The 15,762-nt window shown below is 42.2% G+C and overlaps 1 protein-coding gene across 3 annotated transcripts in view; it reads left to right on the forward strand.

Annotated features, from left to right (window-relative positions):
* Positions 1-15,762, forward strand: part of fhip2a (FHF complex subunit HOOK interacting protein 2) — a 103,070-nt gene that overhangs the window by 59,086 nt on the left and 28,222 nt on the right. For all 3 annotated transcript variants that reach the window (XM_072479456.1, XM_072479454.1, XM_072479455.1), the window contains exons 7-11: positions 1,901-2,097; positions 8,223-8,337; positions 11,637-11,713; positions 12,569-12,758; positions 15,246-15,415. In XM_072479456.1, the coding sequence (XP_072335557.1) occupies positions 1,901-2,097; positions 8,223-8,337; positions 11,637-11,713; positions 12,569-12,758; positions 15,246-15,415 (749 nt within the window). The remainder of the gene's footprint in view (positions 1-1,900; positions 2,098-8,222; positions 8,338-11,636; positions 11,714-12,568; positions 12,759-15,245; positions 15,416-15,762) is intronic.

Consider the following 15,762-nt stretch of genomic DNA (forward strand, 5'->3'; position numbering starts at 1 on the left):
AAGTTCCTGCAATGCATTATGTAAATATGCACACTGCTGCCACTGTTCGTCAGTGGTGGGGGGATTGAATGTTTGTGGAAGGGGTAGCAATCAAGTGGGCTGCTTTGACCTGGATGGTGTTGAGCTTCCTGAGTGTTGTTGATATGGCACTCATCCAGGCAAGTGGAGAGTATTACATTCCTGACTTGTGCCTTGTCTTTGGGGGGTCGGGGTGAGTTACTCGACTTAGGATTCCTAGTCATTTACCTTCTCTGATAGCCACAGTATTAATATGGCTAGCCCAGTTCAGTTTCTGATCAATGGTAACCTCATTTTTAGGTATGCCTGGTGGTGTTCCTGACATGTTCTCCTGTACTCTATTGAGCCAGGGTTGATTCCCTGGCTTGGTGGTAATGGTAGAGTGGGGGAAATGCCAGACCATGAGGTTGCAGATTGTGGTTGAATACAATTCTGCTGTTGCAGATGGCCCACAGCACCTCCTAGATGCCCAGTCTTGAGTTGCTCGACCTCTTTGAAGTCTATCCCATTAGCATGGTGATAGTGTCACAACATAATGGAGGGTCTCCTCAGTGTGAAGACAGGACTTCATCTCCAAAAGGACTGTGTGGTTGTCACTCCTACCGATACTTGAACAGATGCAGCTGGTAGTTTGGTGAGGATGAGGTTGAGCATGTTTTTCCCTCTTGTTGGTTCCCTCACACCTGTTGCAATCCCAGTCTATCAGCTATGTCCTTTAGGACCCAGCCAACTTGGTCTGTGGTGGTACTACTGTGCCATTCTTGGTGATGGACTTTAAAGTCCCCCACCCAGAGCATATTCTGTGCCCTTGCCACCCTCAGCGCTTCCTCCAAGTGTTGTTCAACATGGAGGAGTACTGATTCATCAGCTGATGGTGGACGGTACATGGTCATCAGCTGATGGTGGCTGGTACTTGGTAATCAGCAGGAGGTTTCCGTGCCCATGTTTAACATGAAGCCATGAGACTTCATGGGGTCCAAAGCTAATGTTGAGGACTCTCAGGGCAACTCTCCGACTGTGTACCACTGTGCCCCCACCTCTGCTGGGTCTGTCTTGCCGGTGAGGCAGGACACACCCAGGAAAGGTGATAGTGGTGTCTGGGACATAGTCTGTAAGGTATGATTCTGTGAGTATGACTATGTCAGGCTGTTGCTTGTCTAGTCTCTGAGACAGCTCTCCCAACGTCGGCCCAAGCCCCCAGATGTTAGTAAGGAGGACTTTACAGAGTCGACAGGACTGGGTTTGCGTTTGTTTTTTCTGGTGCCTGGGCTGATGCCAGGTGGTCTGTTCAGTTTCTTTTCCGTGTTGTAGTGGCTAAATACAACTGAGTGGCTTGCTAAGCCATTTCCAAGGGCATTTAGTTAAGAGTAAACCACATTACTGTGGATCTAGAGTCGCATGTAGACAAGACCAGGTAAGGATGGCAGATTTTCTTCCCTGAAGGATATTAGTGAAGTATTTGCTGTATTCTAGGGCATCTTTGTGGTGCAGTAGTTAGCACTGCTGTCTCACGGCACCGAGGACCCAGGTTCAATCCCAGCCCCGGGTCACTGTCGTGTGGAATTTGCACATTGTCCCTGTGTCTGCGTGGGTCTCACCCCCACAAGCCATAAAAGATGTACAGGGTAGGTCAATTGGCCATGCTAAATTGCCCCTTAATTGGAAAAAAGAATTGGGCACTAAAAGTATTTGCTGTATTCTTGGAAGCGTGCAATAAACATTATATGATGATAAATGTGAAAAATGTAATATAAGATTTGGTTTACTTTAGAAATGCAACTGATAATGGATAACCCATTCAGGAATATTAGCTGAATTATGCTATAGACTTGTACTCTCTATCTGTAGAACCAAATCAGCTGTTTTTCTGTTTGTATTTCAGGACGGTCGAATTGTTGTTAAAGCATCTGAGGGTCTAATGCTGCTAGTTAGTTTACCAGAGCCAGCAGCTGCAAAGTGTCTGACTGACAACACTTCTCTATGCCAATTGCTTACAGAAAGACTGGGCACGCTTTATAGAGCGCTCCCGCAGTCGATAGACGCTATGGATATTGAATCTTTGGAGTCAGTGAACTGGGGGTAAGTAGAATATTATATTTTGAATGTTTTTTAAGGGATATATTTACAAAAAAGCTTGTGTTGGGCGAATGGAAGCAGTATTGAACAAATTATTCAGACAGTTTGCAATGATAATTATCCTTAAAGATGGGTTTGTTTGCTAAATGGAAATGCGGCTATGTTTCTTTAACTATTTAAATCTCTACTATGATTGTAGGGAGGCTGCAGGCAAGACAAGAACTGAGCCTCATTCTCTTACTGTGTTGTACTCGTTGTTGAATTAAATAATGGTATATGGCAACTTGATTACAATATAGAATACTGATGTTCTCCAGTAGTCACAATTGTGAAAGTGTTTGGAGCTGGTAGAGCGATAAGAAGCATTAATTTCCATTAACCAAATTTTGAGATTGTTTCTCTGTAAATATAATTTTTAATGCATTTCCTTGCCTCCTTCAAAAAAAATGTATGTTTGAAGTAAAACAATAAATGTGATCCATTGGTTTTTTTTAAGCATTTGTTGAATTCTGGTTTGCACTTACAAATTAGCAAATGCAATTCTGGCTACAGTACAAGGTATTAATCCCAACCTATGCTGCATAAACCTAGTGAGAAGGACATGTTATTTTGAACTGTTGTCCCATATCTCCTACCAATCAATTGGAAGACAATGTAGCCACAGATATATTTATATGACAAGATCATTGTCACTAGAAGACAATTTTTACTTGCACTGATGTTAAAGTTGTAGTATGCTGAACAATAGTTTGAGCCTGACCGGGGAGAAATAATGCAGGAGGCAGCCTCAAAATGCATGAAGTTTAAGTCATGTTTTAAAAAGCTGATGCAGACAGAATTTGTGTGTTTTAGTATTGTCCATGATCAAGGTCTTTAAATGTGAGAGGTGGAGTATGTTTTCTTAGCCTGAGTGGTTTGTCTCAACTTAACTATTTCCAGGAACAAGCTGATGTGAATTTGGATTGGATTGGATTGGATTGGATTTGTTTATTGTCATGTGTGCCGAGGTGCAGTGAAAAAGTATTTTTCTGCGAGCAGCTCAACAGATCATTAAATACATGGGAAGAAAAGGGAAGAAAAGAAAATGCATAATAGGGCAACGCAACATATACAATGTAACTACATAAGCACTGGCATCGGATGAAGCATACAGGGTGTAGTGTTAATGAGGTCAGTCCATAAGAGGGTCATTTAGGAGTCTGGTGACAGTGGGGAAGAAGCTGTTTTTGAGTCTGTTCGTGCGAGTTCTCAAACTTCTGTATCTCCTGCCCGATGGAAGAAGTTGGAAGAGTGCGTAAGCCGGGTGGGAGGGATCTTTGATTATGCTGCCTGCTTTCCCCAGGCAGCGGGAGGTGTAGATGGAGTCAATGGATGTGAGGCGGGTTTGTGTGATGGACTGGGCGGTGTTCACGACTCTCTGAAGTTTCTTGTGGTCCTACGCCGAGCAGTTGCCATACCAGGCTGTGATGCAGCCCGATAGGATACTTTCTATGGTGCATCTGTAAAAGTTGGTAAGGGTTAATGTGGATATGCCAAAATTCCTTAGTTTCCTGAGGAAGTTTAGGCGCTGTTGTGCTTTCTTGGTGGTAGCGTCGACGTGGGTGGACCAGGCCAGATGTTTGGAGATGTGCACCCCTAGGAATTTGAAACTGCTAACCATCTCCACCTCGGCTCCGTTGATGCTGACAGGGGTGTGTACAGTACTTTGCTTCCTGAAGTCAATGACCAGCTCTTTAGTTTTGCTGGCATTGAGGGAGAGATTGTTGTCGCTCCACCACTCCACTAGGTTCTCTACCTCCCGCCTGTATTCTGACTCGTCGTTATTCGAGATCCGGCCCACTGTGGTCGTATCATCAGCAAACTTGTAGATGGAGTTGGAACCAAGTTTTGCCACGCAGTCGTGTGTGTACAGGGAGTAGAGTAGGGGAACAATTTTCAAATAAAGAATATTTATTAATGCACACATGTCACCCCACGCATTCGACGATCGGCCGGAGAATACCCGTTTCCAACCAAATTGGGGGCGGTGCTGCTTTCGTGATGCTCCACCCTTTCCAAAGCAGTACGCCGCGCGCCGTATCGACAGCATCGGTCGCGAGTGTTATCATCCCTCGGGACCTTGGTGTGGCAGCTGCGGACTCAGTCCAGCGCCTCCACAGTCGGGGGAGAGCTGATCCGCGGGCAGGGGCGACTTTGTCAGGTGCTGGGGGCACTTTTGGGGGGTGGTCCAGGGCTCGCGAGCCGGCCAAAGGGGGCGCACTATTTTGCAGGCCGGGTCCGCGCACGGCCGACGCCATGTTGCAAGGCCTGGCCGCTGCAGGCTGCCATGCGCATGTGCAGCCACGGACCCAGCAATTCTCCAGGCTGTATCGGCAGCAAGAGCCGGGTGCTGTACGCTGCCGGCTTGCTAGCCCCCAGCTACACGGAGCATCGATGGCATCGAATTTTCGGTCTTAAAATGCCACCGTTACCACGTTGCCATGAAAACATAGCCTCAGAATGAGAGAATCCAGCCCTGTGTGTTTGGGACGAGGAGCTATCATCATACAGTGTCGCTTCACATCTATTTCATATTCACAGAACATAGAACATACAGTGCAGAAGGAGACCATTCGGCACATCGAGTCTGCACCGACCCACTTAAGCCCTCACTTCCACCCTATCAACGTAACCCAATAACCCCTCCTAACCTTTTTGAACACGAAGGGCAATTTAGCTTGGCCAGTCCACCTAACCTGCACGTCTTTGTAACTGCATTTGGCGAACACCCATTGATTTCCGATGCCTCTATGGACCATCGGGAGATGAAAAGACAAGTCGAGTGGTCTTTTCTGTTGACAGTGCATCTTTAACAAAGGAATGTGTGAATTTGTCTGTGATTGTCAATATTTGAAAGTGACTGTGATTGTCCATATTTTAATTAGGTATTTGTTTGGGTTTCGGGGCAGTCTGGAGCTGAATACTGCCAAGTCACAAGAGCCATCTTAAAACGCTTTTGGTGCCCACTTTTTAAAATAGAGCGTTAATGTTTATACTTTCTTCATGTCTGTACTGGCATGGCAGAGTGCTTAGGAAATCCCTTAAAACACAAGTTGTTTGGAATGTGTGGATGCAGCCGACTGGAACCTTTCAAACCTGAATCTCATCTTCAAGAAGAGAAGATGTCCGTATGTGTAGACTTGGCTCCTAGATAGCTGAATTGCAACTTGAACCTGGCAATGCAATGGTAGTTGACTGTCGTTACAGTGTAAATGCAGCATAAAGTGTCAACCCTTTATCTTGATAAACAGTTAAAATTTACACGGGACTTTGCGAAGATATACGTTCAGCATCCTTTATGCATTCAATTTTATTTAGAAGGAACTGAAATTAATAAATGCATATAATTGTTTAATTAAAATTTTCCTTTTTATTTCAATTATTTACTCCTACAATAGGCATTATGGTGTGTAGTCCCCTGGATGGCACATTAATGGGAAGCAGCCTTTGAATCATTAGATTGATTATGAATAATCTCAGTTCATTTTCCTTGCCCACCTGCTCAGAGCCTCTGATTTTCCATTCTCCAATTTATCGCAAACCTTAATAAAAGGGGAGAAGGATGGCAGATGGTGAAGCTTCAGGAAACAACAAAATGTTCTGGAATAGCCTGTGTTCTTTTAATATTTACTGAAACTCTCCTGGGAGAGCAGTAATGTTGTATCTGCTAAATCTCAGATACTTTGGCCAATATATCAATCAAAGTGTTACCCAAGTGCCCTTAGTTGCCAGATGGACAAAGGACAAACACAAGTAAAGGTTCAATAAGTTTATTAATAATAACCCTATTAACCCTTAAATTACCCACATAAAACAAGAGGATACCCCAAATTCAAGTATACTTCCCAGCAAAGATCTCTTGGTAGGTGTGGTGATATGCATAACTGTAAATACACAACGGATTAATGTAAATACACTACGACTAAGTAAACACTAGAGGGAGCACCAGAGACGTTATGACATGCAGACATACAGCTAATGAACACATAGAATAGGACACGACCAATGGGCAGTCAAGACACCCAGAGGTGACATTACCACAAGGGGGTATTACACAACCCATATATAAGGACAGGGCACACATGCTCTGTCTCTTTCCACAAGCGACATTTAGAGAGTAGGACAGGGGCAGACCAGAAGCATCACACCTACCACGTGGCTTAGAGCAGACTGGTTAGTTAGATTGAGTTACTATAGCAAGATTAGCAGGAGAGTCGAACTCGTAGAGAACTGCTAATGGTTCAATAAATCACATTGCACTTACTTCAAAGTCTGGAGTATCTTTTGGTCAAAGCTGCATTGCGTTGCAGCCTGTGTTATTCCAGAGTACATAACACAACAGTAGGTTGTGGATCTGATTGCTGGAATTCCTCTGGCCCGTCTTCACAAAGGTGGTTCTTGCTGGTGGTCTCTTCCTTCCTTCTGATCTGGTCAAGGTTACCTCGTACACCAAGTCTTTGCTGCTAGTATGTCTGAGATGCTTCCCTTTTCCCCTATCCCTCCCCACTTTTCCAGAAACGTCTCTGGCTTCCAGCCAATGAGATCTCAGGAGGGGGTCCCAATACTCAGTGGATTTCTTGATGTCTGCCTGACAGGACACCGGGGCCCGCCCCCAGGTGTCCATCTCCATGGTGTTGCTTACAGGTGACCTGTTGCCATATAAGATAATGGCAGGAACTCTAGGTGACAGAAAGTCTGGCCCGATCTGGGCTCCTAACAATAGGCCAGTGCATTTCAATCAGTGCAATGATCTCCTGCTGGGTCTCAGTAGAGTGTGATGGGTGATTGATGGGACAGTCCCAGACATGTTCTGGCAGCTTGTGTATTTGACTTTGGTCAAGTCTGAATTCCAACAGCCTGCCTGAGGTTTGACTGCAGTATAATTTTAAAATGCCCAATTCTTTCATTTAGGATATCCAATTTAATCGGGTGAATTCTTTAATTTAAAATATCCAATTTTAATTAGGCCTAAATCTAGGCCTTGCTAGGCTACTACAAGAGGGAATTTTTTTTTTTCTTCTAATGTCTTCTTCATCAAAGTGTTATTCTACATCCTAGTTTCTGTCTGAAGACTGACTCGTGATGGAAAGTTGTCCATGTTAAGATGCCCTTGGCAGGCCATTTCTGCTTCTGCTAGTAGTTTGGCTGAAAATGAAACGATGAGCAATTTGCCATTGTTTTACAAAAAGCATCAGACTGTGCCTTGTGAATCAGAAGGCATTTGAAGTTAAAATTCTTTTGAGCTGGAAACTTGGGCATATTTCCTGAATAGTCTTTTATCTATGTAATGCTACCGGCTAAGATTGAAAGGTGCATTTTGCTCCACTTGTACCTTGATTAATTGTAGACCTTGATTCTTGTTTCCTTTATTTTTACCTTCGGCTGTGAATTTTGCACATTTACTTCAGTGCCTTGTTGAACCCTTGTCCTTCTGTCGGATGGATCATCAATTGCTACCTTTTCTACTCCTGTGTCAACCACAAAGAAAATGCACTGGGGCTGGTTTAGCACAGTGGGCTAAATAGCTGGCTTGTGATGCAGAACAAGACCAGCAGTGCGGGTTCAATTCCTGTACCGGCCTCCCCGAACAGGCGCCTGAATGTGGCGACTAAGGGCTTTTCACAGTAACTTCACTGAAGCCTACTTGTGACAATAATTGTTGATTATTATTATAACTTTATATTTTAATCAGGTGTAAATGATTTAATTGCAATTAATAAATGATGCAATTAATTTTTTGAGAAGGTCTTACTGTGCTAGTCCTTTATTTTGGCATGATTGGTTTTCCAGTCTGATACGTAGTCTTGCTGATACCATATTCAACTGCAAGTTTATTTTGGAATTCATCCCTTTTTTATGAGCCCCTCAAATGCTCAGTTTAATTTCTCTTGCTTTTGCTATACGTGGTGGCATGGGGGAAAGGGGCACACAACAAACCCAATCAGAATTGCACATTATCTAACCTGGAGTGTTCACTGATTATAATGTGGCAAGCTGCTATTCTTTAAAGGTTGTTCTATTAAATATCTTATCAACACACCCAGGTAGCTTTTACAAATTAATTCTTGTTTTTACTTTCTGTATTTCAGATTAGATTCTTATAGCCATAAAGAAGATGCCGCAGCTTTTCCAGGAAAGCGAGCTCTCATCTCTTTCCTATCTTGGCTGGATTACTGTGACCAACTAATTAAGGAAGCCCACAAGGTCTGAACAAAGCGAAAAGTGAATTGATCATTGAAAAGTTGATGTTTTGTTTTATCATTTTTGGTTATGCATTCCGTGATTGGAGCTCATCTCAATCATGTTTCCAGTCACTAGATTTTAACCGGGTTCCCTCCCACAGTGAAAAGCTTACAACTGCAGTTTGGGATATTAGAAACAAAAGCAGGAGTGATTGTAAAACCCAGCTGGTTATAATAGCAGTAATAATCTAACTGGAAATAATGGTCTGAACGGCTATTTTGTATCCATATTTAATCGTCAGATTTTTAAATGCTATACGTAGCAAAATAGCCAGCTGAAGGGTATCGTAGGCTCTAACACAATGAAGGAATTCTGATAACATGCTTATCATAGGTAAGCACTTTTTGTCCAAGGATGTGAACTAAATTGATATTTATCCATTTCTGAGATGTCTTTTTTTGCTTTGACTTAATATTTTTTAAATTTAGAGTACCCAATTCTTTTTTTTTCCAATTAAGGGTCAATTTAGTGTGGCCAGTCCACCTATCCTGCACATCTTTGGGTTGTAGGGGGTGCGACCCACGCAGACACGGGGTGAATGTGCAAAGTCCACGCAGACAGTGACCCAGGGCTGGACCCTCAGCAGCGTGATGCAGCAGTGCTAACCACTGTGCTGCCCCTATGCTTTGACTTAATAAAATGAGCTAATGTAAAGATGAAAGACAAAGAGTTAAATAACCCAGTTTAATGTAACTATACCAGAAAATAAGAGCAAACAATGAAGGAAGTATGAAAATTGATTGAAGGATATTACGGTAAAATTGTAAGCGGACAAAGGAATTGAGTACAGAACACCAGTTCCAGTGCTTCTCCTCTTCTGTTCCAGCCCATGATTTGGGCGTAAGTGGTCAAACTACCTATTAGTAACAAAATTATACACTGAACTGCGTGGTATGGTGCTCCAGCCCTTCTAAAACAGTGTATTAGATTTAACGGAAGTATTTAAAATAGTGAAAATAAAAGTTTGTGTATCGACATAATATGAAGGCATCTTCATACATTTAAGTTCCGAATAACAAATTGATTTCTTTGAGGATGTGTGTTTGATTGATAAAGCTGACAGTGGAACTAATTATAATGTAGTTTGAAATGTCAATGAAGATTTTGAACAGGTTCCACACACAAGTCTTCAAATTAACTTTAAAAAGCTTGGGTGATACTTGAGATTAAATGCAAAATATTTATTTTCAATTGAATATTCAATGGGGGCGAAACAAATATTAGTGATTTTGGCCTATGCTTGGATGGATGTGTGTTATCTGATCTAAATGAATGGCCCAGGTATGAAATGAGTTATAAACGTAAAATATACTAACACTAAAATACGACGAGCAGGAGAAATCAACCCCACAACCAGATGTTGGATAATAAATGTAGATTGGACAGAAAAATGACAACATTTAATGCTGATGGATCTGAAGTATACTGTCATCGTGAATAGACACAATAGAATTAAATCATTGCAGGAAGACTTAAAAAGTAATTTTGGTGGAATTGCTGATTTTGGGAGATTTTGCTGCTCGCAAACCTTGAAGAAAAGGTCTTGAGTAAACAATACCATCTAGCGAAAACTATGGTGTGGATCTTGCATTTCTTGACCATTTCATTCTTGTGTAAGCTGTAGGGCTCCTTTGTGTCCGGCAGCAGTGATATCATTGAGCCGGCTAAGCAGCCAGTCATATTGAAGAATGCTCACAGACAGCAAATCAAAAAGTGAAAAACACTATTATCCTTCACCTGATTAATCATTTAAGAGAGTGTGAAATAAAGATTGTGACATACACATGAGATTAAGGTAGAAGTTGGAATATGAAAATACATTTTTATTATCCTAGAACTCTATGGGATTTCTCATCATTATAGAGAAAGCTGACATTCCAGAAATAAAATTGATTTTCAGAGCCGGAGAGGTTGTTCAGCACCAATTATAAACTTAGCTTGCTGCTCAGAACATATCCTCATTCAACAAAGCACAACGTTTTCAAGGATATTTCCAGCAAACTAATAAAAGTGGAAGTTCATGTCGGTTCCATCTAGAGAACTTAACAATGCACTCTATGGAGGAACAGGAAATCGCTCACAGCAACATCTTGATTTCCATGCTTAACCATGTTTGTGCGCACACCTGAATGCTGCCAGTTTCATAGTTGTCAGGGCACTAGTTCGCTCATTACAACCACAAAATCCAGGGCAATTTCCAGTGTTGTGATGATGTGGCAAAGTAATTAACAAAGCTGATAAATGAAAAATGAAATGAAATGAAAATCGCTTATTGTCACGAGTAGGCTTCAATGAAGTTACTATGAAAAGCCCCTAGTCGCCACATTCTGGCGCCTGTTCGGGGCCGTTCTCTAGATGGAACCGACATGAACTTCCACTTTTATTAGTTTGCTGGAAATGTCCTTGAAAACGTTGTGCTTTGTTGAATGAGGATATGTTCTGAGCAGCAAGCTAAGTTTATAATTGGTGCTGAACAACCTCTCCGGCTCTGAAAATCAATTTTATTTCTGTAATGTCAACTTTCTCTATAATGATGAGAAATCCCATAGAGTTCTAGGATAATAAAAATGTATTTTCATATTCCAACTTCTACCTTAATTTCATGTGTATGTCACAATCTTTATTTCACACTCTCTTAAATGATTAAACAGGTGAAGGATAATAGTGTTTTTTACTTCTTGATTTGCTGTCTGTGAGAATTGCTTGGATATATAGAACCATGGAGTACAGGTCCTCGTGTGTTATGTTAAGACTTGACAGTGCACTTGTACAGCAATATGTTTAATTTTGGCTGCTGTGTAATACAAATGTTTATATGCATTAAAGAGTATAAAGAAGTCAGAAAATTGTAAAGACCCGCTATGCAGAAAGGTTTAAGAATAACTACAAAATGCATTCCTCAATAATATTTGTTACATAATATTCATAAAGTAAACCAAAATGTTAAAGTAAGTCAAAAAGGTAGGGCCGGAAGATGTTAATTAGGAATGGTAGCTATACTCAGAATGATAAATGTTTGGAGTAAAATACAAGGCAGAATACTGAATCAATGACCGAGCAATTGAATGGTTCAATGGCAGAGTTTAGATATGAGAGAATTAGCCTCAAGTGAGCCAAAATAGTTTGTTTTGTCTGTCTCTTGTGTTAATGATCGGAGGTTAAATGTTGTGAGTTTTGCAATTTGAATTAGAATATTTTATAATGTAGGGAATAGATCAACATGAGCTGTATAATTATTTATACTGCTCTTCATTTTAAAGCTCACTGCAGTTGCCTTGGCAAGAGCTATTCGAGAGAGATTCCTTGTCCCGGTTATGGAACCGCAATTGCTTCAGACGTAAGTTAGTTTAACTTTTTGTTGCCATATCACTGCTTTGGTCCATCTGGTGTAAAGCAGTGTATAAGAGGTTTTAATGCATCAATAATTTTTAAACCAGTTGACACAAAAATGTATTAATGGTAACTTTGTAACAGTGTGATAGACTGGGTTTGGGAAGTTGGAGGGCTAATTTTTACCACTCCTGTCAAATTCTTAAAAAAAAATTTTTTTTTTTTAAATTTAGAGTACCCAATTATTTTTCTTTCCAATTAAGGGGCACTTTAGTATGGCCAATTCACCTAACCTGCACATCTTTGGGTCGTGGGGGTGAAACCCACGCAGACACAGGGGAAATGTGCAAACTCCACACGGACAGTGACCCAGGGCCGGGATTCGAACCCGGGTCCTCGGCGCCGTAGTCCCAGTGCTAACCACTGTGCCACATGCCGCCCCTTCTGTCAAATTCAATAGCTTGGATTCAGCGAACTGAAGTCCCAGTGCCCAGGTCGGCTCATTTAAATATTCGGGTGCTGGGTGAGAATCAGAGCACGCCAGACAGAGCAAGTCAGGTGACTCACGATCGGCCCGGTGGGGAACCCGAATTGCGACTCACGCGCGATTCATCTATTGCGCAGGATTCCACGCTGGGTGTAATGGGATCGCTGAATCTCGCCCCTGGAAGGTTCTATGAATGGGGACAGTGTAAAAGGCTGTCGGATGTTCTTTTGCTTATTTGTATCTCCGTTCTCACTTCTTAAACTGACTCTGATCTGTATATAATTATTGAAGAAGTTTAGAACCCTATTCTGTAGGCATATTCCACAAAGTTTCCATAATTAGTTGCTTAAAATTGCTCTTTTCCTGTGTGTGTAGATCAGAGATTGGTATACTGACCTCAATATCGCTGCTAAATCGCATCATCCGCCAGATCACGTCAAATGCAATGCTACGAGAGTTAGTTTTCTTCCTATTAGGAGAGCAGAGACAGCCTGAAGCAGCAGGAGACAATAAGCATCAGCTGCGATATCGACTTATCGAACACTGTGACCATCTTTCCGATGAGGTGAATATTGTTGAGTGCAACATCTGCTTTACTGCATTTAGGTGTTCTATAAATAATTATGTCCCCATATTTTCATAACCCTTCACTATTACAGTGACAGTTTTTTTTTGTGAAAAAAGTTTGGATCATTTGGGCAAGGGAGTATAGTGTTATAACATAGAACATACAGTGCAGAAGGAGGCCATTTGGCACATCGAGTCTGCACCAACACACTTAAGCCCTCACTTCCACTGCATTCCCGAAACCCAATAACCCCTCCTAACCTTTTTGATCACTAAGGGCAATTTATCATGCCCAATCCACCTAACCTGCACGTCTTTGGTCTGTGGAAGGAAACAAGAGCGCCCAGAGGAAACCCACGCAGACACAGGGAGAACGTGCAGACTCCGCACAGACAGTGACCCAGTGGGGAATCGAACCTGGGACCCTGGCGCTGTGAAGCCACAGTGCTATCCACTTGTGCTACCGTACTGTCCACTTTTCGACTTGTTTCATCTCCTACATTCCAGCTTAGTTAGAATGATGGGCAGAATAGTATCTGTACTTATACCACACAAATTGGAAAGATTATGGGTGAAAATGTATGGCCACAATTCCCTCACCCTGCCTATGCTGAAAATAACAGATCTCATCAGGGGAAAGAAAATAACAAATAATGAGTTTAAAAGTGGTGGAAAGTCTTACATGGTTAACTGCACCTGAGCCAAATGGAGGAGCTATAACTTCATAAATGCTTCAAGAGGTAATGGTGGGTAAATACTTATGATAAATTGTCAGTGAAAATACATTGAAGCATCAATTTGGATAGAATGATCCAGTTGTGAAATGCGTTTCTTTGTTTAATTCAAGTTGAAGTTCAAGTTGAAGTCTGAAATATTTAACTGATGAGGGTAATTAAGTACTGGCTGGATTCTCCCAAAATGGGACAATGTCCCCACGCCGGTGTAAAAATGCTGGAGTTTCCTGCAAAACGATCAGCTCATTCAGTGCCCTGCAGGGGGCTAGCAGGGACCCAGAGTAATTCACTCACGTTTAGCTGCGGTTACGGGCCCCCGCACTTCCGGTTTTGAGTCCAAGCATGCGCAGGGTGGCGGCCTCCAGCAGTCTCGCCAGGCATCATGGCGGAATCAGACCGTGGAGGCAGACAGAATTAGAGCCCCCCCTCCCCCCCCCCGGATCGGCCGCGCGCCCGTGGATCTGACCGTGCGGATATTAACTCCGGCCGCCTATAAGCCCCCCTCGCCCGGTGTCCGATTTCTCCCCCCCCCCCCCCCCCCCCCACCAGAGCGGTCACGGACTAAGTCTGCACCCGCCACACGAGCATCCGACCAGCAATAGGTGGTTAGAACCTCGCCGTCGGGAATTCGGCTGGTCGGGATCGGAGGATCAATGGGCCCCCAGCCATTCTCTGGATCACGCTGATTCTTGGGTCCTGGAGAATTGCAGGTTCTGCGTCGGGCCCAATTTTGGCGTGAAATTGGATTCTCCACTCCTGCCCCGAACCCGATTTTGGCATGGGGCTGCGGAGAATCCAGCCCCACGTATCTTGTAGTGAACTAAATATTTGTAATATTAAATAGTTGCCACTAGGTGGGGTTGGTTTACTTTGTATCCCGTTGAATGCTCACAACAATAGTTGCCTTTAACATAGTAAAATATCCCGAGGCACTTCACAGGGGCGTTATGAAACAAAATTTGACTCCAAGCCGCATATAAACTATATTAAGGCAGAAGGCCGAAATATGGCGGTTTTAACGAGCATCTTAAAGGAGGAAAGAGATAGAGAGACCGAGGCATACGGAGGGATTTTCAGAGTTTAGGACCTAGGCAGCGGAAAGAACAGCCTTCAGATGTGATTCTCAAAAGGCCAGTATTAGCTGAGCATAGATATTGAGAAGGCTGAAGAAGTTACAGAAATAGGGAGGGAAAAGGCTATGGAGAGATTTGAAAACGGGGATGAGAATTGTTTACCTGGGAGCCGTAGGTCAGCAAACATGGGGATAGTGAGTGAACTGGACCTGGTGAAAGGACACACGCAACAGAGTATTGGATGGCCTCAAGTTTACATATTGTTATTTCCTTTAAGTCTTTAAGTGGGCGACTGCTTTAACTGAAGTTAGAATTGCTAATACCACTCAAGATAGTGGCAGTTAGGTGACCTTCTGGATTTGTTGAAAAACGTTGCTACGTAAGGGACTGAACTGAACTCCATCCTTTAAACACATTGAAGATTGAGGCAGATGAGAGTGGAAAGGTCAAACCTATGGAAATGCCAGAAAGAAATAGCTTAGAAATGTCGGTCCAGATTTTGATGATTCAAGTTTGTTGTTCTACCTATATTTTGATGACATTAAACTGTTTCAATTGCATTATATAAAGGTTTATCCTATGTTTCTAACTCTGCAACTTTTTGGGAAAACAATTTACTGTCAGTAAAATTGTAAATAATGGGATGATTTAAGATCTACCGCATGCTACATTTTACAGATCAGTATAATGACACTGAGAATGTTTGAGCATCTATTGCAAAAGCCAAATGAGCACATTATTTACAGCATGGTCCTAAGGAATTTGGAGGAACGGAACTACATTGAGAATAAACCACCTTGCCAAGAAGACAAAGATATAGTTGAAAATGGGCAGATAGCAGGAGCAGTGTGAGTTATTACTTACTAGTTTTGTTCTTTTTCATCAATTTGTTAGTTCATTATTATTTTAACATTAATATTTTTTACAAGATACATTGATGGCTGCTGGTGTGAAAGGAAAGGGCAGCAATTTATTTAAAATGTTCCAAGTTAAAGCATTTTACAAAGCACGGTGTGTTTAATGTGCATGCTTCTTAATGTATCCTTCACTTTTGTTTTTCAATTTCTATCATAGCAGAAGTCTTCAGTGTTTTTTTTTAATGTTCCCATAGCCAAATTATAACGATTTAAGAATAAGCTCTTGGATCTTTTGGAAAACAAATGTGGGCTGCAATACATTACCAGCTAATCTTTCT

The sequence above is a fragment of the Scyliorhinus torazame genome, chromosome 16 (genome assembly GCF_047496885.1).
Source record: "Scyliorhinus torazame isolate Kashiwa2021f chromosome 16, sScyTor2.1, whole genome shotgun sequence".
Taxonomy (NCBI): Eukaryota; Metazoa; Chordata; class Chondrichthyes; order Carcharhiniformes; family Scyliorhinidae; genus Scyliorhinus; species Scyliorhinus torazame.